General features: G+C 35.8%; 1 protein-coding gene across 3 annotated transcripts in view; it reads right to left on the bottom strand.

Moving 5' to 3' along the window:
• Window positions 1–24,556, bottom strand: part of iqsec1b (IQ motif and Sec7 domain ArfGEF 1b) — a 204,678-nt gene that overhangs the window by 111,342 nt on the left and 68,780 nt on the right. For all 3 annotated transcript variants that reach the window (XM_046874778.1, XM_046874779.1, XM_046874785.1), the window contains exon 2: window positions 18,754–18,861. In XM_046874778.1, the coding sequence (XP_046730734.1) occupies window positions 18,754–18,861 (108 nt within the window). The remainder of the gene's footprint in view (window positions 1–18,753; window positions 18,862–24,556) is intronic.

Raw genomic sequence — 24,556 nt, 5'->3', positions numbered from 1 at the left:
CTGTCCTCTCCTGGGTGACAGAGAATAATCAGATGATAAATGATTGCATGTCTGTATTTGTATACTTCTAGTCACATAGAACTAAAAACATGATTAATACGTGTAGTGTTGTGGAAATATAGTGGACAAAAATACTCGGAATCGCAGATTTGTCTTTAGCAGCAGTTTTCAGTCTACAGTATCCAACTGAGTTTATCCAGTGGACATATTGTTAACATAAAAACAAAAGACTAGAAAGAGAAACAGAAAATGTTACAAACTAAGCAAACAGAGTTAACTTTGTTTAAAGGTGAAATTTAATTTGTAATGCATTCGATATCAGGATTGGCAACATCTTAAAGTTTTAGTTACGCTCTGACACTGAGAAACTGTATGTCATATGAAAGAAGTGGAAAAAAACAGCAACCATCATTTTGTGACCTTGTAACATCCTGAGACACAAGCAGCGAGAAAAGGTATTAGGTATTAGGAATTCACAAGTAATTGCTCTTTATAGGTTTAATAACTTATGTAATAACATTCTGCGTAGTTCTTTCTATTACTTGCATTATTTTCAGCAGCAGTAAGAAAATTTGCAACAATCAGTGCTTTGAGCAAGAGAGAGACACACAATATTATATATATTAATAAATATACATATATAGCACTGATTGTAGCAAATTACACACACACACACACACACACACACACACACACACACACACACACACACACACACACACACACAGAGGTTTTCTACATGTTGAGGGGTCACTCTTCTCTGAAAAGATCATTAATCTGAGGAAAGTGAGCCGACCAGCCCCTGAAAACCCTCCTCTAATAAATTTATCATGGGCTCAGAGTTGTTAAACTGCTCCAGTGTCAGAATACAAGAGTAACTCAACATTCCATGTTTCCATTATGCGTGGCTTATGGCTCACCCCTAGCAATGACTGTATGTGCTTTGCTTTTACAGTAATGGTGAGCAATTTACTCTGCAGCAATACAACAAACAATGGCACTGCAGTCATATGAGTCATGCAGCATCAGCCATAACAAAAAAAGAGCCAAAAATCTGTTTTGGGAGTCTAACTGGTGTGCTGGCATCTTAAAGACAGACTTAACAAGAATTGAGGGAGAAAAAAGAGAGATAATACAAGTTGCAATACAGGGAGGAATGCAATACATAAACACAATGGTGTGAGAAATGAAGTGCTGACATACAGTCTTTTTAAACAATCTCAACACGGATTAATGACAGATCTTGATAAGACCCCACCACCAGCTTTCAAACCACTGGTTCAATTTGCAAATTTCTCAGGATACATCAGGGCATGATATCTGCTTCTTGTGAAATTGTAAACACAAGCACATTACTTGACCATAATGGACTGAGACATGAGGCCAAAACAGGAGAAAAAGTCCAGATGCTATAGTGTCCACACCATTCCGCAATAAAGCAAGGAGTGCAAAAGGTGGCTGAAAGCAAGCAACCCTCCAAACACACACCCAATTCCTCACTCTTAACCAGTCATGAACTCTGCAAGTTTTTACACTTTCTCCAGATCTATTTTTTAAAAGAATAATTTTCTATTATATAGCGGAATTCTGAAATTTTGAAATCCTGAGCAGTGAAGAACCATTGTTCTCAATACAAACACTACTGAGAGTTCACCTTCATATAAGTGGGGCAGAGTTAAATATCTTTATAGCTATGGATATATATAGCTTAGGGATATGCTTCGCAGCCCTAAATTTTATTTTTTTTTATACTACAAATGTATTATACTACTGATATTACAGAGAGTATGCAGTGTCACAGCTGCCTCACAGCTTCGGGGTTTTTGGTTCTTTCTGACCTCCCAGAAAAACTTTAAATTGCCCCTAATTGAATATGTTTTTAACCTGTTAGCCTTCGGCACAGATTTTGGGACTCACAGCTGAAAATGCCCTACTTAACTTTAAATGTTCACAGATCCTGATAAAAATGTGCTATATACACAATTTAAACATATTTAAATGGAGGACACTTAATAATAATAAGTTATAGAAAGTTATAAATGATGAAGTACCGTAAAAAATAAATTCCTGAATTGAATTTTTTTCTTCATATATAAATACATGAAATCAGTAATGTAGCAATCCAGAAAAGTACTGATTTAAAAGCCACATGCCTCATGAGTGTATATTTTACATAACAAAAATGAGATTCCTACAAACATTTATCTGAGACTATGTCTTGTTTGCCCCACCCAGCCCAAAATTTAGGACTCACAGCTGAAATGCCCTTCCAAACTGTAAATGTTAACAGCTCCTGATAAAAAAAATGTGCTACATACACAATTAAGATATCTTTAGGATGAAGACACTGAGCTTTACTGTCAAACATCAAAGTTGATATTGCTCAAAAATATAAGTTATAGATGACGAAGTGCCATGAATATACATTTTGTGCATTGAACATTATTTTTATTTCATACATAAATACATGAAATCAGTCCTGGAGCAATCCAGAAAAGTAGTGGGTTGAAAGCCACGTGTCTTATGAGTTTGTATTTCAAATTTAATTAAGATTTTCATTACAAATGAGATAAAAACATTTATCTGAGACTATGTCTGATCCTTTTCTAAACTCAGGTGGCCATTCATAATCCATTCATACAGTCTGCATAGAAATGAATGGCTGACTATTAAAGGCTTTTGTTATACATGTTTGGCTATTGATATTGATTTCATATTGATGGCCAGGTAGCCAGACAAGCTATTGCTTTACAGTCATAGCCATTCATGTTGATGTGCGACCATTTTAATCCCAACAATACACACACACACACACACACACACACACACACACACACACACACACACACACACTTTTCAAGCATTTCTCTTATAAAAAACAAACGGGCAACAAAACCTATAAAATCGTATAAAACTGTAAAGGGGAATATATTGTAACTTACAGATGTAAAATAGCATCTCTATGCATATCTCCAAGTCTCTGTTGTTACTCCACCCCCAAGAATATTTTTCACATCTCTACTGCTAAGCTTTAAACTTCATAAGATGTCAGACAGTTAAATCATGGCATAGACTTTTCTATTTTTAATGTGATATAAAAACCAGAGAGGTATTTGTGAAAAGAAGAAGGGGAAAAAAAACTAATACACAATAAACTGGATGCTTAAGTACTAATACTTCTCACAGCACCTTTTAGTTGTAATACAGCCTTTTATGTAAGAGTCCACCAATTACAGTAAGAGCATCTTGATTTGCCAATTTTATTCCATGTTTCCTGTTAAAATGATCCAGCTCTATCAGATTGATAAACGATCACCTGTATCGGTCTGTTCAAATCATGCCTCTTGTTTGTGATATGATTTAGAATTGGGGTCTGACTGGGCCATTTGAAATCATCGATCATCTTCTGAAGCCTGGGCTTGGATTTGTGATTTGGGTTATTATGGTGCAGGAAGGGTTTTCCACCCAACTTTAGCACTCGAACAAAGATCTGCATGGTTTTTGTTAAAATTTGTGAATTATTATTACTCCTCGCTCTTGTCTAGAACCAGAGTACTAGCTGGTGAGAAGCAGCCTCCTACCATGTTTCACTGTAAGAATTGTGTTCCATGGGTAATAAGCTGATGTGTCAAAATATTTCAACACTACTATGAAAATAAAAAAATAGGTAATAAAATGTCATAAAACTGAGCGCAAAATCTTTTTTGCAGCTGAGGCATTTGTTTATGGTTTATGTCTTTAAACAGACAGATTAAACTTTATTTGGTCATAATTGAGTTCTTAGGTTTATTTTACTTAATGCCAATATTCTACAATAAGTAAAGAAGTTAATATTTTTAATATTCTAAACAGCAGCTACACTAATTCCTCTCCACTGAGCCAGCTCCAGTTGTGTCCCACCTCATGAAGATTATAGACCTTTAAAGAAGTAGATGTAGAAGTAGACCCCACAAACATCCAAAACCATCTAGAGACGTACCAGTGCCGTTTGGATTCCACTTCATGCAGAGTTTGGCATTGGACCTCTTCGAATTTTTAAAGGCTCTGGCATGGAGAAGCTGGTGTTGGATCTATGATGATCTCAAATGTTGAGCTATTTCATGAGTTGCTCAGTAGCTCCGGGTTCAACAATATATAAGACTGTAGAAAGGACATTAATCATAAACACACACACACACACACACACACACACACACACACACACACACACACACACACACACACACACGGTGCTCATGTTCGTTCTCACTCTCTGGTGTTTTGTATTGGCTTAATAATTTATAATCACACCCTTAATATCACCCAAATAATGATGGGTTAACATTTTTAGTCTGGTTCCTCTCAAGGTTTCTTCCTCATAAGGATCATCTAAGGGAGTTTCTCCTTGCCACAGTCGCCCCAGGCTGCTCATCAGGGATAAATCCACTTTATTCACTTTACTTCTTAATTTCTGTAAAGCTGCTTTGACACCATGTCCATTGTGAATTTTTTTATGTAGTTAGTTTTTTTCACATATTTACACACAATAGCAGTTTTAAATAAATACATGAAATAAAAATGAAAACCAAAATTCTATGTAAATGCTTCTACTAAAAATTTACACAAATCCATTTGTTGTCCTGCTCCATTAATGAGTCCCAATGTATAGTTCATTTACTCATCATCTTCTGACTCTTAGGCAGCCAGGATGGTATCTGGACAGACTGACAAAATGTCAGGAAACCTGTCAGTCATATAACTCGAATATTTAAAACAAATTAAACTTGATGAAAATCCTTCTAAGATAGGGTGACAATATTCACCCAACAATGTATATTATAGTAAAATGCCTATTTAAAGCTCATAGGTGTGCAGATGAGGTATTTTCACTTTATATCCATCCATTTCTAAGCATGCCTTGGCGGTAGAGAATATTAAAAAGGTATACTCTCACTGAAACTTGAGCAAAGAAGATTGCTAATTTCATTCTCTGCACATTTTAAACTGCACAACAGATTATTGCGCTACAAAAATAAAACCCAGACCGATACCCTAAGCACACCTCAACACGAAATTCTATTAGCATGTATGGCAGTTATTAAAAATGTATTTCTGAGGACATATTCAGCTCTACGTTAGTGGCTCCCAATGGCAAGATAGAAAATTTGAAAGTTATTGTTTTATTTTGAAAAATGACTCCACGGTAATCCACAGTGAGGCAGTAGCAGCAGTGTTTACAAATTATGCATTTCTAGAGCACATGAACTGTGTGGATAGCACACAGCCAGGAATGACACACCATAAGCATCCCATAATGCCCCTCAGCAAAGCCACCTAAAAGAAAGAACGATAAATGTTTGCCCAGCATTCAGTGGGTTGGCTTGTCACTATGCTGTAGTAAACAGGCAGCCTTTATCACATCATATTTGTATGCAGGAAAAATGATGTTTAGTAAAGTCCATTAACTCAATCAATATTCATTCTGCTTAAAGCATGAAAGGACACAGATACCAAATAAGCCAATGAAAAACATTAACAAAAGGTTCAGATTGATGAAATGTACTTCTACTGCTTTTACCATCCAGCATTCTATAGTCCTTCTTGGAAAGAGAGAATGAGAAAATGCATCTGAGGCACAATCTTCCACACCATTAATTACTAAATGGAAGAAACACAACTAATTAAAAAAACATTAAATATTAATTACGTAACCAATACTGATTTTTTTTCAAGCACTCACATAACAGAAGTATATGAATGGACATCAGGCAACTGGGGTATGTTTAGACATTGTTTTTGAGCTTTGGACGAAAAGCTGTCCAGCAGTTCAGTAAGGAACAGTCATAAAAACAAACATTATTTGCAATGCTAATATGTAATACACAGTACAAATGAATGCTAATGTATTCCATATGCCACTTACAAAAACAAGGAATAGCAAATACAATGTTTAATGGAATACAGACCAAGGACGCTTTTTGCATCAATTATTAAAAGCTGCTTCTGTAGTCACCCTTCTAACTTGACTAACTTCACATTAAGGACATATGTTTAGTAACTGCAGTGTGTAGCAGCAAAAATCTTAAATTACAACAGTTAACTGGTCATAATGGGGCAATAATTCTTGGAGTAACTAATGAAAATGTATTGCTGAAATATGAGAGCTGGCCAGTACACTTTAGTGTGTGTTACAGTTTTATGTAGAGAAATTAAGCTGGTCGATTGTGGCCTCCACGCAAAAATGATATGCCAGTTTGTGTGTCAACATCTGTGTGCAATTAATCTTATTAAAAAACTCTAGTTAGCCTCACAACACACTATATACAAACACTTGTAGCATTTAAGGGATGAGAGAAAAATAAAAACATTTCTCCCTCCATGTCAGCTGGAATCAATTTACTTTTTCCAACATGTTCATTTTTGTATCCTATAACAGTCACTGTAAATGCTGGATACAGGGATTAACCACCAAAGGAGGAAGAGTTCACAAGAATTAACCCGGAATGACCAGACAAATGGCAGGATAAACGAGTTCTAACCCCTACTCTACCTTGAACCATATATTAAATAAATAATAAATTTATGTATAAGTAATAAAAACAGACATTTAACATTAATAGCTTATTAATGCTTAATTCAGTATTTTACATATTCCCACTTTATATAGAGTATGGGTTCTTTGTCTTCTAAAAACTAATAATGAGTTGGTAAATGAATACAAACCATAGTCTCAACACATAAATTGGTTATCTTTCATTGATGATTGGTCTTCATTATATTTTTTAAACACATAGCTCTAAAGTCCAAAGTACTCCAAAAACTGATTAGGTCCAATCAGATGAAACATTAGGTTAAACTCTACACAAACAGGATATTATGATTAGATAGATAAATAGATAGATGGATGGATGGATGGATAGATAGATAGATAGATAGATAGATAGATAGATAGATAGATAGATAGATAGATAGATAGATAGATAGATAGATAGATAGATAGATAGATAGATAGATAGATAGATGGATCTATCTATCTATCTATCTATCTATCTATCTATCTATCTATCTATCTATCTATCTATCTATCTATCTAATAGTATCATAGATAGTACTAATAACAAATACCAACGAGGGAGGGAGAAGGCTAACAAATGCTTGATCCAGCATCATCTTTTCAAACTACGTATACAACATAAGGCAGCATAACAGTCTCGCTACTGCATATGCAAGCTTAAGATTGGCTAGTAAAGACTGAACTGTGATTTACAACGAAGAGACAATGAAGCTACATTTACACATACAGTGTCTCCCAATAACAAAGTAACCAGAAAACATGCATTTTGCACAAGAGCTGGCCACTTTCATTGACATGAGCAACATTATCTGTTGGCGAATTAAAGTGGACAATGTGACAACGTTTAAATTTATACAAATATCAAAATTTCATGCAGTGACTATTAATGGGAGTGAAGAGGGGAGTAAATTCCTCTTCTTATTAGTGAAATTCTAGTTGCTACTGTGCTGGATTTAAAGTAGGAACTCAAGTGGTAAATTTATAGAACAGGGCTGGTGAATTGCAGCATTAATACAATTGTTGTGTGAGTAAACCTAGAATGAGACATCCCATTCCATGTCTAATTTACTCTCTTTTGGACCTCCCGAACATGAATGGCTTTGAAATCTTTGGAATTCAATAGCCATTGATGGTCAGAAAGTCCAAGAAAGCAAAATCACAGATTGGATTTAGGAAAAACACTTGTATTTGTTATGAGTGCCTCACTCAAGCCTATATAATGACATTACTAGCTGTCAGTGGGGCTGTGTGTGGCCTAACTTTCTATGGTCAGATAAGTGGTACAAAAACAAGACCACATTGTAGCATTGTTTTAACCGCATTGAGGCTGGGCCTTTGGTGTGATGTTGTGGGGACATACAGTATGAGCTAAAGTATGATACTTTCGAACACTCGTACCAAATCAAACCCAACAGGATGTCAGGGTGACTAATAGCAACTCAACAGTTTTAAAATATCGGACTCAATAGTGCGCCCCCCTCCCCCCAATTTTTAAACAACAAAATAAAAAAACTTACAAACTGTAGCATTAATTATTGTGGATGTATATTAGTGCCAGCATGTTGTCAGCATACCAACAAAGAGCAAAGCTGGAAACATACTGCTACTGAAGCATAAATAATGTGTTGGATTTGCATCAGAAGCTCCAGGCGTTGAGTCAGTTCTATTGTAAATCATTTTATTTGCAAGCCTCACAGTTGAGGAAGAAAACAACTCCCACTGAAATGGTACCCCAGTGTCAGTACATGAAGAATCTCTTTTTCTCTTTTTCCTTTCTGAAATATATGACTTGCTGAGAAATTCTGCCATGTGTTTTGTGTCACAGGGCATCAATAAATTGCATGTTTCTAGGAAAGGTCTAAATTGTATCTCACACCTTTGATGTCTTCAGCCAACACTCAGAAATAACCATATACAGCATATAACTAGTGAGGAAACAGCCCAGCATAGATGCAATATAAATCTTTCTTTGACATGAATATTGCATATAATAATTTTTTTGTTTTACGAATAAATGCTGTAAAAATACTATTATGTTACTAAGACTGTGAAAAATTGAGAATTTCTTGCTTCTGGACCATTCGGACTTCACAAGGTTCTATATAAGTCACTCCTAAATCACAAACACATGTACACGCACACACACACACACACACACACACACACACACACACACACACACACACACACACACACAGTTGTTTTCAGTGCCTGCCTCCCTCTTGCTTTCCATCAACGCAGAGGCGGAAAGTTAATTAACTGCCTGTAGGAGTGGTGTGGTCCAGTGACAGGCACTGGGGCGAGTGAGTCCTATTGCACAGTGTTACAGTGATGAAGTAGTGCTGCTTTCCCCACACAGCCGCTCATCACCGGGCCGCCAAACGCAAACCACCCACCCATACTCACCCGCTCGTATATCAAACCACCCGTTGCTTGCCAAGAGCCGGGCAACAAGCCAGACATGATATGAAACTTACACCAAGTCATTAAAGAGATTTGGGAGGAAGAAATGGGAAGTTTTCTGAATTAACTTTTCCAATTGAATCAAAATGCATGTGGGTGAGCTTTTGAGGATAAGTGCACTGAGGTTTCAATGGCAATTCACACACAAATGTACATTCACAGAGCACTTTAATAGGAACACTATACTAATAAGGGTCTCCTGTTGCTCTCCAAATAGTCTTAATTCTTCGAAGCATAGGTTCCACAACATGTTGGAAACAATCCAATGAGATTCTGATCCATGCTGAAATGATTGCATCATACAATTCCTGCGGATTTTTGCACTCCTTCAAACTGTGAATCTCCTGTTCTACCACATCCCAAAGGTGTTCTACTGAATTCATGCCTGAAAAGACCACTGAAGAAAACTGAACTCATTGTCATTAAAAAAAATAACTTTTTTGCTGGTGCACTATAATGCTGGAAGTAGCCATGAGAATATGATCAATGACGGCCAGCAACAACACTCAAATAGGCTGTGGCTTTCAAATGATGACTGATTAGTATTAATGACCCAAAGTATGGTCAGTGGTAAGTAAGTAAACACTTCTCACATGTGTAGGTAGATGCTTTGTCTGACCTAGCTACTTGTGTGCCTCAGCAGAAATAGAAATTCATCAGACCAGACTTCAGAACTTTCAGTCTTCAGCTGTCCAGGTTTGCTGAGCCTGTGACTATTGCAGCATCAGTCTGCTCCTGGCTGACAGAAGTGGAAGCCAATTTGATATTCTGTTAAAGCCTCATCTACCTCAAGGTTTGATGTGCTGTGTGTTCTGAGATGCTGATCTGCTCATTATATTTGTGTAGTGTACTTATAAGTTAAAGTAGACTGTAGACTTTCTGACAGCTTAAACTAACGATTAGGTGTACAGGTGTCCCTAGTAAAGTGCTCTGTGTATGCGTTTAATAGATAAAAAAAAAAAAAAAATCAGCAAAATCCAAATGCAAACCAGAGGGTTTGTCTTTAACTAATGCTATGCACATAATCGTTAAAAAAAAAGATTGTTAAAAAAATCGTTAAAAAAAAAAAAAAAAAAAAAAAAAAAAAAAAGGAATGAGAATGATGTAATCAAAATGCAAATGGACAAATACAGTGCTATGAAAGTATTTGCATTATAGTTTCATATCTTTATAGAAACTGTAATAGGAGTCAAGAGGACATGAAAAATCACTTTTGAAAATAATCTTTTAATTTAATCAAAGAAAAAGAACAAGAACTTTTTTTTTTTTTTTTTTTTTTTTTAAAGTAATTGCCCCAAACGTAGAACTAGTTGTTTCACCTTTAGCTTGAACAACTGCAACCAAACATTTTTCACATTACTGTGGGGGAAATCTGGACCACTCTTCTTCTGCTGTATTGGTTTTCTACAGCTACACTGGAAGGTGTTCAATGAACTGTCCATTTAAAGTCCTGTCACATCACCTTAATGGAGTTCAATTCAGGACGAGACCAATTGAATTTATTTTCAGCAAGATGTGGATTTGCTCCTGTGCTTTGTATTATTTGAAAGTTGAATAGCCCATTTGTGCTCGAACTTTAGATCCCAGACTGATGACCAGACATTCTCCTTCATGATTTTTCTGGTTGACAGCAGAAGTCCCTAAAATTGTCATCTAAGAGCTTGAAGCAGCAAATCTTTCTCGCACCATTACCCTTCCTTCACCATGTCTGACTGGAAAAACTGGTATCCTAGAACTTCACTATAAGAACAGTCTATTTCTAATGGGGTAATCATAAACTTTGACCTTTATGAGATGGCAGAGGCCTGCAGTTCATTAGATGTTTCTTTGGGTTCATTTGAGGCTTCATGGATGTATCATTAATGCACTCTTGAAGGAATGTTTATAGGGCTGATACTTCTGAAAATGGTCACCGCTGTTTCAGATTTTCTCCATTTAGGGATAATGGCACTCATTGTGGTTTACTGGCATTGCAGAACCTTAGAAAATGCTCTTTAACCCTTTCCATGCTGATTTATTCAATAACTCTTATCTCTTCCAGATTTTCTTTTGACTGGTGCATGATGTGCTGCAAATTGAGACCTACTTCACATTTCTGGAAGGTTTCACTCCAAATCATGTTTAGATTCAACAAGTTCTTAAGCCTAGGTGTGTCTAATCTAATAGAACCCAATTATCAATTAAATGTGGCTAATTGGCCACTGATGAAAACTAAGGGAGAAATTACACCAATTGCTTCAATTAAGGAAAAGATAATTGAATAATGTTTTGTGTTTATTCAGGTTGTTTTGATCATATAAGAAATTTTATTTAAACAGTTGAAAATATTTTTTTCCTTAGAATACCATTATTTTTTCTTTTTTATCAGTATTTTTTATTTCAGGCAACAAACTATTTATTCATTCATTCAACTTTAATAACTGCTATATCTAGATGGATTTATAGCTTGTGAGGCCCAAATATACACTGAATGAGATTTCTGATGTGCAGTATATATAAATCGAGTGTACTAGTGAAGCATAAATCACATGATACAGTATGTATGCAGATACAAGACCGAAATTGATCCCAGTGGCTTTTATTTAGTACATACACCTCCTTCAGAATGAGGTCTTTGAAATCTCTGAAACTGTATATTTGCTAATGATCTGCAAGAAATTATTTCAAGTCCAAATGCTGCTATTGATCATGCAGAGTTTGAGTGGAATACTGATGAGCTAAAATGTAGTGCCTCTAATTAAGCAGTGCTCATTAAAATGTGCATGTTGCCAAGTTTATGCTAATGCATAAAACACAAGGTTAGGATGCCTATGCTTGCAACACCCTTTACCTGAAATACTGTACATGCCTTGCCTTATTCAAGAGGTGATTTTACTGTCTTACAAAGGAACAAATACTACTAGTAAGTGTTTATTTTATCTCTGAAGCTGTATTTGTCTCCAACTTATCAATTGATATTTCCCTAAAAAAAGAAAAAAAAAAAAGTTTACACTTTATTAATGACAGCTAATAACATGGTCCACTTGGTAGTTTTGGGCATCCATGCCTGCTTCCAAACATTACCTGCATTCCTTTAGATTTGTATCTATTTACATATTGCACCCCAATAATGAAGGTTTTTTTTTTTTAACATGATGATATCATCAACATACAGATAGGATTCAATCAGCTGTCCAATAGTCTCTCCAATAAGCATTACAGTTTCCTTCATCCCTGACTTTATCCCTCTCACAGCTCAATCAAATCCCTTCAGTGAAAAACAGGGATTGCAAGCTCTAAAGCTTCTGAAGATTAAGTCCACAGCCCCAGGAACTCACGATCACTGTTTGTACTCATGCTCAAAGCCCGCAATAACTGCCACTTCCTGGAGTCAACAGTTGTTATTAAGCAGGTAAAGCCTAAAGTTTTACTGTAATCTGTAGAATTACAAGATTGCACACTGTAAGAAATGAACAAGGCACAAAATACCATACTATTTCAGATAAATAAAAAAATCCATGCAAGTGGCACCAATATAATACAGTTAACCACAGAATTAGCACAGCTCGAAAAGTGTTATTCTACTTATATCACAGTTACAGCAAATTTGCTGTAACACATTTGCCAGCAAATGCAATTATGGTAATAATGCACAGAATATATTTTTGTCTGGGTTTTAGAGGTGTAAAATTACACAAAATTCACAGCACAAGCCTCGGTTTTTAATTCAAGGTTCAGTTCTATATCGGTACAGTAAGGGTAATGCAAAACATTAAATTGCTTGTTTTTTATTAATGCAGTTTATTAGTATTATTATAAACATTTGTGAACAACAGTTTACATTATTGAAACAATTTTAGATAAATAAAATGCCTGTTTGGTTAAATAATATATAAAATCATATTTTATAATATTTTTTGATTACATTGGCACAATTTTAACTTATTAAATAAAAGTAAAAAAAGTTTAAATTAAATAGTTTAAATTTAACCACATTTGGGTGATACAGAGGTGTATTTAAATGTGTGTGTGTGTGTTTTACACTTCTCTTTTTCTAAAGATATGATCTACTTAACTGTTCTACTTATTTCAGCATACTTTAACAAATGTCATCATTCCTTCTATCATTTATTTATTCACTCCCTCGATATGTGGAATTGTTAGGATTTTCTCCGTCTGGGAGACATTCTTGAGGCTATACATAAAACGCAAAAAAATCCATATCGCTAGTATGTCCGAGACCAAATAAATTTCTCTTCCTCCGTAGGCATAAAAAAGTCTAACTAAGGCTAGCTAGCCCTGTGAGACAAATTTGAAATCTGATTGGTTAAAGAAACAGACCCGTTGGTAATATTCTCAGTGGTCAATAATCTGATTAGATTGACATGGCAGCACATAGGGGCTAAAATCTGATTGGACAAAAAGAAACCTAACATCCACATACACATACTGGAAGCAGTGCAGCTATGAAAAACGCTATGAAATTAAGAGAATAAACTGTTGGGAATAAATTAATACAATTTCACGGAAAAAATATTAGAATTTAGGTTGTAAATGTAGGTCAGTGCTTCTGATAGTGTTCAGGCCAGCAGAGAAGGCTTTGTTGGCCCTGACCACCCACCACTGAGATATATTTTTTATTATGGAATGTCCATTAGACAAGCTATCATTTGATTCTTTATGTTATAACAGATGTTTCCTTATCAGCCTCTTCTGTATTTTCTATATTGAATTTAGTAAACCTGAAAGAAAATGTTAATAAGAATCTTTACAGTTCAAACTCCTCTCTCCTAGACTAGACTATGCTGCAGCAAAAAACTATAATAATATTCAAGTATATATAAGTAATAGATTGTGTTTTCTCTTAACTAAGTGCTTCTTACTATACAGTAATCCCCCATTTATCGCGGTGGCTACGTTCCAAAACCGCCCATGATAAACAAAAAACCGCGATAAATGGACGCCACCCCAAAATTGCAATTTTATGTATACAGTACTCTAATGAATTGACATTTTACTTCATTTTATAATTATTAATTATATTTTGATTTATAAATTTCATTATTTCAACATAAAACTCCAAAACAATTCCCTATAAGTTTTTTTGGTTTATCGTGCTAGACTGGAAAAATCAGCCAAACAAAAGAGTTATGAGATTCGAACTGCGGTAAAACGAGGGATTACTATAATATTGAATTGTACAGTACTTGTAGTAGCACTAAATTTAAAACACTGATGCTTGCATACAAAGCAAAAACTTGGACCAGCACCACTCAAAACATTTATCTCTAACTGCACTGCATCATGCTCTACCTCAAAGCACTTATCTCACCCCACACTGCACCATGATCATTCCCAATCCTCTACTAATCTTTGACCAGTCCACCATCTCTCAGGGTACAAGGAAGGCATGCTTCATGACTTCTGTATTAACCTGGATAGCTCTTCATTCAAGTTTGGTTTAAATCCTACCTGTCGTTACCATTTTGTAGACTTAAATGGGGTGCCACAAGGTTCTAGGATCCCTGCTTTTCACAATACACATGCTTCCCTTGGGAAATATTATTAGAAGTTATGGGATTAGCTTCCACTGTTATGTAAATGATACCCATCTTTATATATCTTATCAAATCCAGATGATAAAGCTCAATTGGCTTGGATAACTGAGTGTGTCAAAGAATTAAAAGATTGGACGACTCATAACTTTCTATTATTAAATTCTGATGAGACAGAGACTTTGCTCATCGGCCTAAAAACCAGTACACAGAAGCTCCAGCATTTTAACCTGCATTTAGAAGGATGTACTGTAACTACTAGTTCAACAGTACCTATGCATTATTTTAGACAGAAACTTGTCTTTTACAAATCTTAACAACATGATCATATAACCCCAATCTTATCATCCCTACACTGGCTACCTGGCTTCCCCTACCAGCAGCTACGCTAATTCCTCTCCACTGCTTCTCTTTCTCTACCCATCCAGAGGCACCCTGAGGTTGGGCCAGCTCCAGTCAAGTCCCACCTCATGAAGATTGTGGACCTTTAAAGAAGTAGATGCCGACCCCGCAAACATCCCAAACCATGTACCAATGTACCAGCACCCTTTGGATCCTACTTCATGTGAAGTTTGGACATTGGCCTTCTTTGAGTGTTTAAAGGCTCTGGCATGAAGAACCTGGTGTTGGATCTATGATTATCTCAAATGTTAAACTATTTTATGAGTTGCTCAGTAGCTCCTGGCTCCATTAACTCAAATGACTGTAAAAGACTGTAGAAAGGACATTACTCGTAATCTTACATTCCGGTGCTAATGTTAGTTCTCACTCTCCAGTGTTCTGTATTGTTTAAAGATTTAGTAATCACACTCTTGATATCACCCAAATGAGGATGGGTTCCCCTTTCGAGTCTGTTTCCTCTTAAGGTTTCTTCCTCATAACATTGAAGGAAGTTTTTCCTTGCCACAGTAACCATGGCTGCTCATCAGGGATAAATACACATCGTTCCCCTTAACTGTTAAATTCTGTAAATCTGATTTGAGACAATTTCTGTTGTGAAAAGCGCTATAGAAATAGACTCTTCTCTGTTGTGGCACTAAGGTGCTGGAAAAAACCACGTAGTCACTAACAGTCTTCAAACAACTTCTGAAGACCTTCTATTCCTTAAAGAACTTAACTATAAAAACTCTGTTTGAAGGAAATATAGTTAGAAAAGTTCTGGTGAGAAGAAAGAATGGTATTCTTCATCTAGCAAACCAGTATCAGAATGCATTTATTGATAGAAACCTCAAAGCACTTTTGTAAGTTGCTTTGGATAAGTAAGTGTGCCAAATGCCACAAATGCAAATATAATGTAAATGTATTACTGATTACTACATAATATCTCTTTAAATCTGTGTATTCTTAACCTTAGTATATAGTGGACCATCTGCCATAAATGTGCCTGTGAATGAGCTGTTACTACAGGAACAATAACATATCAGGACAGCCGGAACTACTGTCAGAGCCTCGCTGTTCTAGCAAATTCATTCACACTTTCAATTTAAACATTCATCTGTAAAGTCTGTAAAATTAGCACCAGAAAAAAATAGCAAAATAGCACTTGAGCTAACTGAGAAGTGATGCCACCATAATAACAATGAGATTTCTCTTCAGGGTCTTGGGCAGGGGTCACCAACCTTTTTGCAACTGAGAGCTACTTCTTGGGTACCGATTACCCCGATACACACTTCTGAAATAACAATTTGCTCAATTTACCTTTAATTATATGTTATTATTAATTAATGATATTCATCTATATCTAGTTATCTATATTTTAATATTGTCATTTTAATATTAACACACCACCACCACACTCGCTGTCGGATCTACTCGTTGCCATGAAAGATCTACCGGACTTCCTACCACTAAGTATTCCCTGTACTTCCATGCTCCTGGCTCTGCTTCGGAGGAAGCACTCAAGATAAGTGTGCCTTTAACGGTTCACATTGGCGGTCATCCCTGGACTACCTGCATTACGGATCCTACCAGCATCACGGATTTTACCCGCTCTCCGGTTCGTACTTCTCCTCAAGCCTCTGCCTTGTATATGTTCAGACTAAATAAAGACAAGGTGTTTAACCATACTCCGGTTTCTGACTTTTGGTCTATCCGTGACAGATTTAAAAAAAGAATAGCAACAAACAAAATTAGCGCCACTTACCGGTGAGCTGTATCTATGGTGAACTATTTTTAGAAAAGGCCCGTGGGCGACTCATGTTAGCAACCCCTGGTCTTGGGTATATAAACAAGTAAACATTCTAAAGAACAGTGCACATTAATTCCGAAGTAATGTTTATATAAAAAAAAATCCACTTGCACATCAACAGACCTCTAAATCTTTTTAGAGATGCAGTTTTATCCTTTTATTAAAAAAAATAAATAAAAATGAAAAAAATTAGTACAGCATGTGCTTTCTTTTGATACATTTTTGGTAACACCGTTATAGACTTCCGAATGTTTCAGCTGATGTAACTGTAAATATATACACACAGGTGATAGTCTCTGAGTTTAAGTGCAAAATGGCACAGTAGAGCGCATGTCAATGCAGAATGCATCATAAAACAAGACTACATTAAAAAGAAGGCTATTTAGAGGGAAAGTATGAGCTTACTGCAAAAATATCTTTAAGACAACATTCAGCAATAAATGAGTTACAAAATAATAAATAAAATCTCAACTACAAATACAATGGTAAAAGTAATGCAGGTAGTTCTCTACTTATGATAGTAACTTGGAGTTAAGTTACGACGACCCCATCGTAAGTAAAAAATATCTTAAGTCGAAGATGGTGCTATGACTGTGACCGTCTATCCTGCTTCCTGTTTATTTATACTGTAATGTTTATTTTCTGCTCTAAACTGATGGATCTAATGCTTCAGTGACGATACATAATTTAAAAGAAAACTTGACTCATCAGACCAGGCCATCTTCTTCCACTGCTCAATGGTCCAGTGCTGATGTTCATATTCCCATTGTAGATACTTTCGGCAGTGGACAGGAATCAGCATGAGCAATCTGACCAGTCTGCAGCTATTAACCTTATACACGGCAAGCTACAGTGTTCTGACACCTTTATTACAGCCAGCAACTGTTTTAGCGATTTATTCTACAGTAGCTCCTCTATGAGATCAAACCCGATGGGCTGGCCTCCAGGTCCTACATCAATCATTGCGTCTTGGGCAGCCTTGATGACCCTGTCTTTGTTCAGTGGCTGTCAATCCTTGGGCCAGTTAGGTGGGTACTAACCCCCACACAACATGGAACACCACACAAGACCTGCTGTTTTGGAGACCATGCCATCACATTTTGGCCAGAGTAGCACAGATCTTTATGTTTCCTGTTTCCAACTCATCATCAGCATCAAGAACTGACTTTTCTTGCTGCCTAATGTACCCCACCTTTTGGCAGGTTCAGTGGAATGAGTGTTTTAATTTATCTGTAATTGATATTAATGCTATAGCTGAAATATATATATAAAAACGGTTTACAGGGATTACTACAAGCCTCTACAAAAAAAAAAAAAAAAAAAAAACCCTGACTAGTCCTCAATTCCAATACCAAACAACATATCAGCATCAATCATTTTATAATCTACTGCAGCTTTGACCCTGACCTTGCAGACATTGCTCAGATCACATTTTGATCTCATCAATTCAATTCTCATGTGTGTAATACAATTAAAAGCTGTGATGTAAATGCTGTGATGGGCATTTCTGGCTACCATATGTTTGTTATTTTCCAGTTACTGCCGTGGTGACTATCTGGTTTTGTTGCCAGCCATGCAGGAATACCATAAAGTTCATCACTTTTTCAGCTTTTATAGCAGATTTGTACAGCTGATATCTACGAACACCTACTGTCCACATCCAGGACATTCCACACTACTGTACAGTGACAATAGCTCCCCCGTGTGGAACATCTTCAGCCTAATAAAAGTAAGTGAGTTAAAGACAAGTCCAATGTAAAGTGAAAAATAGAGAGTTCCATCAGCAGGGCCACACAGTGGAAATCGTGGAGCCCAGAATTCAGCATAGATCAGTTATTGTATATACACAGACACAGCAGTCTCATGAAAACAACAAATGTTGAAGAGTCAGTGGTGCTCACTACGATAAGATTCACTAAATGCAGAACATTTGTATGGAGTGTAGAATAGTTTTACGCATGCAGCATCTGTGTGTCATCAGTGAGCAAAAGCAAACAGTAAACCTTTCCACTTACCCAAATGATGCTGACTTCCATTTACGACAGGGGTAACTTCGTCGACAGAGAGGAGTAATATAGGTGCCTTGGTTTTCTGTCATTTCAGGAGGCAAAGAAGTGTGTCGTCTTGTGAAAAGATAAAAAAAGAAAAACAACATTTTACTTTTTTTTGGATGCTCACATTTCATACAATATTCTACCTTCAGTTGATTTAAAGAATGGATAGCAGAAATAGGGGGCACCAAACATGATGACAACACGGATTTCAGAGAATGCTGTAAGATTTCATCTCTGATGTGATATCATGCTGCACAATAGACACAAAATGCTTTTGGGCTTCAAATCATCCTCAGATTGCAAACGCACACTTCTTTAACTTGAGAGAATATGCATTAGAACAAGTGCTGACTGTCGCATTACTGGGCATAGAATCAATCATTACTTTTAGCTTGCACACTTGGCATCTGAAGGACTGCAAATCAAGGCAGAGACCTTTGGAATACGCATAATCATAATTGGTTGAAGCAGCTCTCATCTTCCTGCCTGCTCAAAGAGTAGGAGATAAAAGGAAGGGAAGAGGGAGCAGATACAGATAGATGGAAGCAGTACATGCACAGATAAGAATGGATTTTGATGAGCAGACATGGTGAAGTATGGGGTGGAAAAGAAAAGGTGACAGATGGAAATGGGTCAAGCAGTCATGGAGTGTCCCAAGAGAAACAGGAAGATGACTAAAACTAGACAACTCCTCATGTGCTGCTGACATGGCAGAAAACACAGATTTACATGCCAAAGTGAACAAATTAGTTGTCTAAGCATCCTGTTATAGTGGCACGATGCCTAGATAAATGGCAAAATCACATGTGCACAAGTGTGCATGTACACATGTGTGTACCAGAACTACTTCACATCACTTTGCATGCATCTTTACATCCTACTATTTTCTACTAATGACAGTACTGCAAGACTAGTCTAGGTTTTATTAAAGGGTCGTTTTCTTTTGGTTAGTTTGTTTGCACATAAAAAAGGTGTGTAAGCAATTTACAACAAATATTCAACACAAAGCAATAAATAGTACAAATAGATTGTCCATTTAATAACAACACTGTACATATAAATATTAATGGTTTAGCAGCAGTTATTTATGCAAAAAGCTTCACTACTTCTTCTCCGAATAGGGGTCACCACAGCGGATCATGTGTCTCCATACTACTGTCCTCTACGTCTGCCTCTTTCAAACCAACTACATGCATGTCTTTCCCACATCCATAAACATCCTCCTTGGCTTTCCTCTTTTCCTCCTTCCGGGTGGATCCATCCTCAGCATTCTCATACCGATATAACCCATGTACCTCCTCTACACATGTCCAAACCATCTCAATTTCGCATCCTCACCTTGTCTCCAAAACTTCCTACATGCGCTGTCCCTCTAATAAACTCATTTCTAATCCTGTCCATCCTCGTCACTCCCAACGAAAACCTTAACAACTTCAGCTCTGATACCTTCGGCTCCACCTGCTGTCTTTTACTCAGTGCCACTGTCTCTAATCCATACACCATTGCAGGTCTCACCACAGTTCTATGCAAAAAGCTTCACTAAAGGTGTTAATTGTGTGTGTGTGTGTGTGTGTGTGTGTGTGTGTGTGTGTGTGTGTGTGTGTCTAAGACTAGTGTCTTTGTATCAAAGAGTCAAATCATTTGTAGAAAGAAACTATTATACAGTCTGGACACGAGGCAGCAAATGTTTCACAACCTTTTTATAGATGGCAGGAGGATGAAGACTGGATGTGAGTCCGTGGTCAGCCTCAATGCTGGCTTTGCAAATGCAGTGTGTGGTATAAATGTCCATGATATATAAAAGAAAGACAAGGTTTTAAGCCAAACTGGGCATGTTTTTCTGTTTTCTGGTTTCAAACAAAGATGACAAATGTGTCTCCTTTTTCCTATCCCCAAATATTCCAAAGTGCAGCGGTGCACTTTATTTTCAATCAAGAAAACTACTGTACACATGTGTCAATTAACCTGATAAATGGGGCCAGTTGTAATTACTACAAAGCTCAATAAATACCTAACACCAGAAAGCAGAGACATGAACAAACAGCATATTTTCTTCTGATTATCCACAAATACCAGTCCTGTACAAAACAATTTCTACAAAACTAAATCGGCTTCCTTAAGCCTTTGTAGATTTCAGTTTTCAGTAAAGTAAAATATAATGGTTGTTTATGTTCTGCACAAAACTGATGCCTGATGTGAAATAAAACAAGTGTTAAAATAGACTCTGCTTGTGACAAAAGTTCAAATAAAAAGATTAACAAACATGGCACTGTTGCTTGTTAAAATGATGTATGCAGTAGCTTTTCAGATACACCAGTACTGAAGAGGAATAATGCATAGTCCTGATACAATCACATGAATTAGGTAAAAACTGTAGTGTGCTGTACCTGTAAGGTAAAAAGTGAGCGCATGCTGTTTGAGCACAGCTGGTGCAGGAAAATAAGCAGCATTTTTAATTACTTTCTAATTAACATTATTACAATTTGCTGTAGGCCTCAATTGAGAAAGTCACTAATGTGAGAAAGGATGACAGGGGTGGGGTATCCAGATTGCCTGTCAATTTCAGAGAATTAAAAAAAACCTGCGACTGCAAATCCTTATTGATTAACATGTCGACTGACTTATAACGTGTACGTATTAGCAGGTACTTCAATGGTAAATGTGGAGTTCCTACAGAAAAGGCATAAAAGGTTGGGGATGTCTGCCTCCTTAACTTACAGGGTAGGAAAAAAACATTTGTTTCCAACTTGTGGAAGAAGGGATGCCAATTTCACCAGATATAGATTTAACAGGATAGTGCAAATCATAGATGCTGGTAGAGGATTTTGGTAATTGGTTATCCCAGAGACTGTGAGACAACTTAAACATGTACCACTCAAATAAGCTTATTCAGTCAATTATTAAATGGTTAATATTTCTATTTATACAAACAAAAAATGCTGGCGTAGCCAAAACGGAATAAAAAAGAAGTATGCTTTTGCTCCTTCTTCAGTCAGTATTTCATATGTAAAAGCACCTGAAACAATTCCATTTGGGATGGACTAGTCAGTATTGACCAAACCTACAATAAAAAATAAATAAATAATAAAAATAAATAAATAGCTATTCTGGGAGAGAACATTTTTACAACAAATAAAATTAACATAGTAAAAAATATTCTCTATCCACAAAGCTTTAATTCTAGCCTACATATTTGTAATCTTTATGCTTTACATTTATTGCATATTGTAAACATTAAATAGATTTTATGTACTGATTGGAATGCACATTTTTATGTCATTATGTTGATCAGAAGTTAGTAAAAGTGACAGATAACATAGGTAAAGGCCAACATCTTTAGGCTGTTAAAAATGCATATTGGGAAAATTTACAGGACCTGGCCCTTATCAGTAAGCTGAGCCATTTGATCTGACTCAGTGAACTGAGCCTTAATTTCCATCACTAGGATGTAAAATTAACTCTAATGTTATTATCAGTACCTGGAAGGCTTCACATAAAACCAGGGCAGTGTCAAAGAGGGAGCAGTAAAAAGTTATAACACATCATTGTGGCATCTGGACCGTTATTCAAATGGCATAAAAACACTGATTACAGATGATGAGATGATTAACACAAAAATAGACCGGTTTAAGCTTTAGTTTACAAGATTTCATCATGATTACAATGCTCAGGGACACACAAATGAATTTGTTTTTTTACTCCATATTTATTTTATAGCAGCTCTGTTGATGTCAGTGGAACTGTGGTGGATTTCAAACAAGACACTTTAGCATTTACTCATTATTCTATTAGACCAACTATTATTAAATAATAAAAATTCTGTAATTGAGATCATAGTATTCCCGATATTTACCCTAAACCCCCATTGCATGACCAAATGATCAAAACCCAATGCACAATCCTCCTTTCTATTCTTGCTTATTGAATTATTCATAAGCAAATGCAAATGGTATTCCTATTCTAGGAAAGTATTCAGTACTTTGTGGTATGAATTATTTAAAATTTTGTAGCTGAAAACTATTTCAGGCTTTGGAATTGTGGTGACATTGTATATAATACATGTATATGCCCTACTGGGTAATTAGCAATATGGTAACCATAATCAGAAATTAGGAAAATTAGTTTACTGAGATGCAAAATGTACCCTGAACAAAAACAAGCAGTTCTTGTTTTATTGTTGTTGTTGTTAATAATAATAATAATAATAATAATATTTTATACAATAAGTTCTAGTGTCTGTACATGATCTTTCACTGCAATAAACAATGTTTTACATTAACATCGGTCACCAAACCATCTCACCCTCAACAAAGTGTAAAAGCAAAAGAAAAATCTAATAAACACAAAAATAAGTTGGAACCATTAAACTGGGGGAATTAAATAAATAAAAAAATAATTTTATATATATATATATATATATATATATATATATATATATATATATATATATATATATATATATATATATATATATATAAAAAAAGAGGAAACACTGAAAAACAAAAAAAGCCTTGCTGTCACACACTAACTGCACTTAACTCTTCAAAAAATGACCTTTTAGTGTTTTAACAGAACCATTCTGACATGCCAAGCATTAAAAAAACTAATATTCTAACAAAAATATTCCAAGAAAAAGGATAGTCGGTTTAACCTCTTAATGCAACAAGATGATCACTCTTTTCCTCTTCGTTTAAACGTCCAATCTGCCATGGGAGATGGGAGTCTACCTTGGAAGGCAGTTCTACAGAGGTGACTGACCCACAGAGAAGCAGCTAAATTCTCATTACTTGTGGGCCTCTGCTTCTACCACCCTGCACTGATTTATGGAACCTTTGTAGCAATGGTATCCCATAGCTCAGGAAGAAAAAGTGGCCTCTAAATAATAACTATAACACCTGAAAGAAAAACAAAAAACCTGTCATTATTTGCTGCAGTGGCATTCAGTCTTATTGATCACATAGTGCCTGGGCTTGAGGTGGAGTGTCTCAGTTCAGGCTTGTACCCACACCTCAATATAATTCCCCTCCAGTTACACTTTCAACGCTGAAGAAATATTCCAGCAGACTTCAGTCCACTAAAATCAGAGGTGTGTTAAATTTTCACAAACCATGTTCTTATTATCGCCCATCAATGTATCAATAGCAATTATAAAATACAAATAGCATATGTAGAAACAAAGTTATAAAAAAAAAAAGGATAAATTATCAGCAACTGCAAATTTTTTCTACAACATTTAAAACTATGTAAATCTGTAAAAATGTAATTGTCAATCTGGAGGCCTTAGTGATGTACGATGCAGTGATGTAGTATGAGGTCAGATAAGATCTGAGCCAGTAAATAGTTGTTGCCTTAATCCTCCCACCCCAATTTCTAGTCTCTCAGTTTGTGTTGCATGCCCTGCCCACTTTACTGTAGCAATATTTTTTCTGCCATAATAAATTACCAGCTTTCAGTAAAAACAGGAGAATTATTGACAATTGTTTCTTTGCTCTATGTATTTGGACCATTTAAGACATCAGCTATTTTCAAAAGGTTTTTGTAATCTTTTTGTTTTCATCTACTTAATGTCAAATGAGTGCCAACTTGCAAAAATTGGCAACTTTATTTAAGTTTTTTTTTTATTCATTGCTTATTATTATATATTTCACAATAAACAAATTATAATATATATATATATATATATATATATATATATATATATATATATATATATATATATATATATATATATATATATATATATATATGACATTCGTTACGATCA

Source organism: Silurus meridionalis, chromosome 19 (genome assembly GCF_014805685.1).
Source record: "Silurus meridionalis isolate SWU-2019-XX chromosome 19, ASM1480568v1, whole genome shotgun sequence".
NCBI classification, from domain to species: domain Eukaryota; kingdom Metazoa; phylum Chordata; class Actinopteri; order Siluriformes; family Siluridae; genus Silurus; species Silurus meridionalis.
This window is presented reverse-complemented; position numbering and strand designations above follow the sequence as displayed.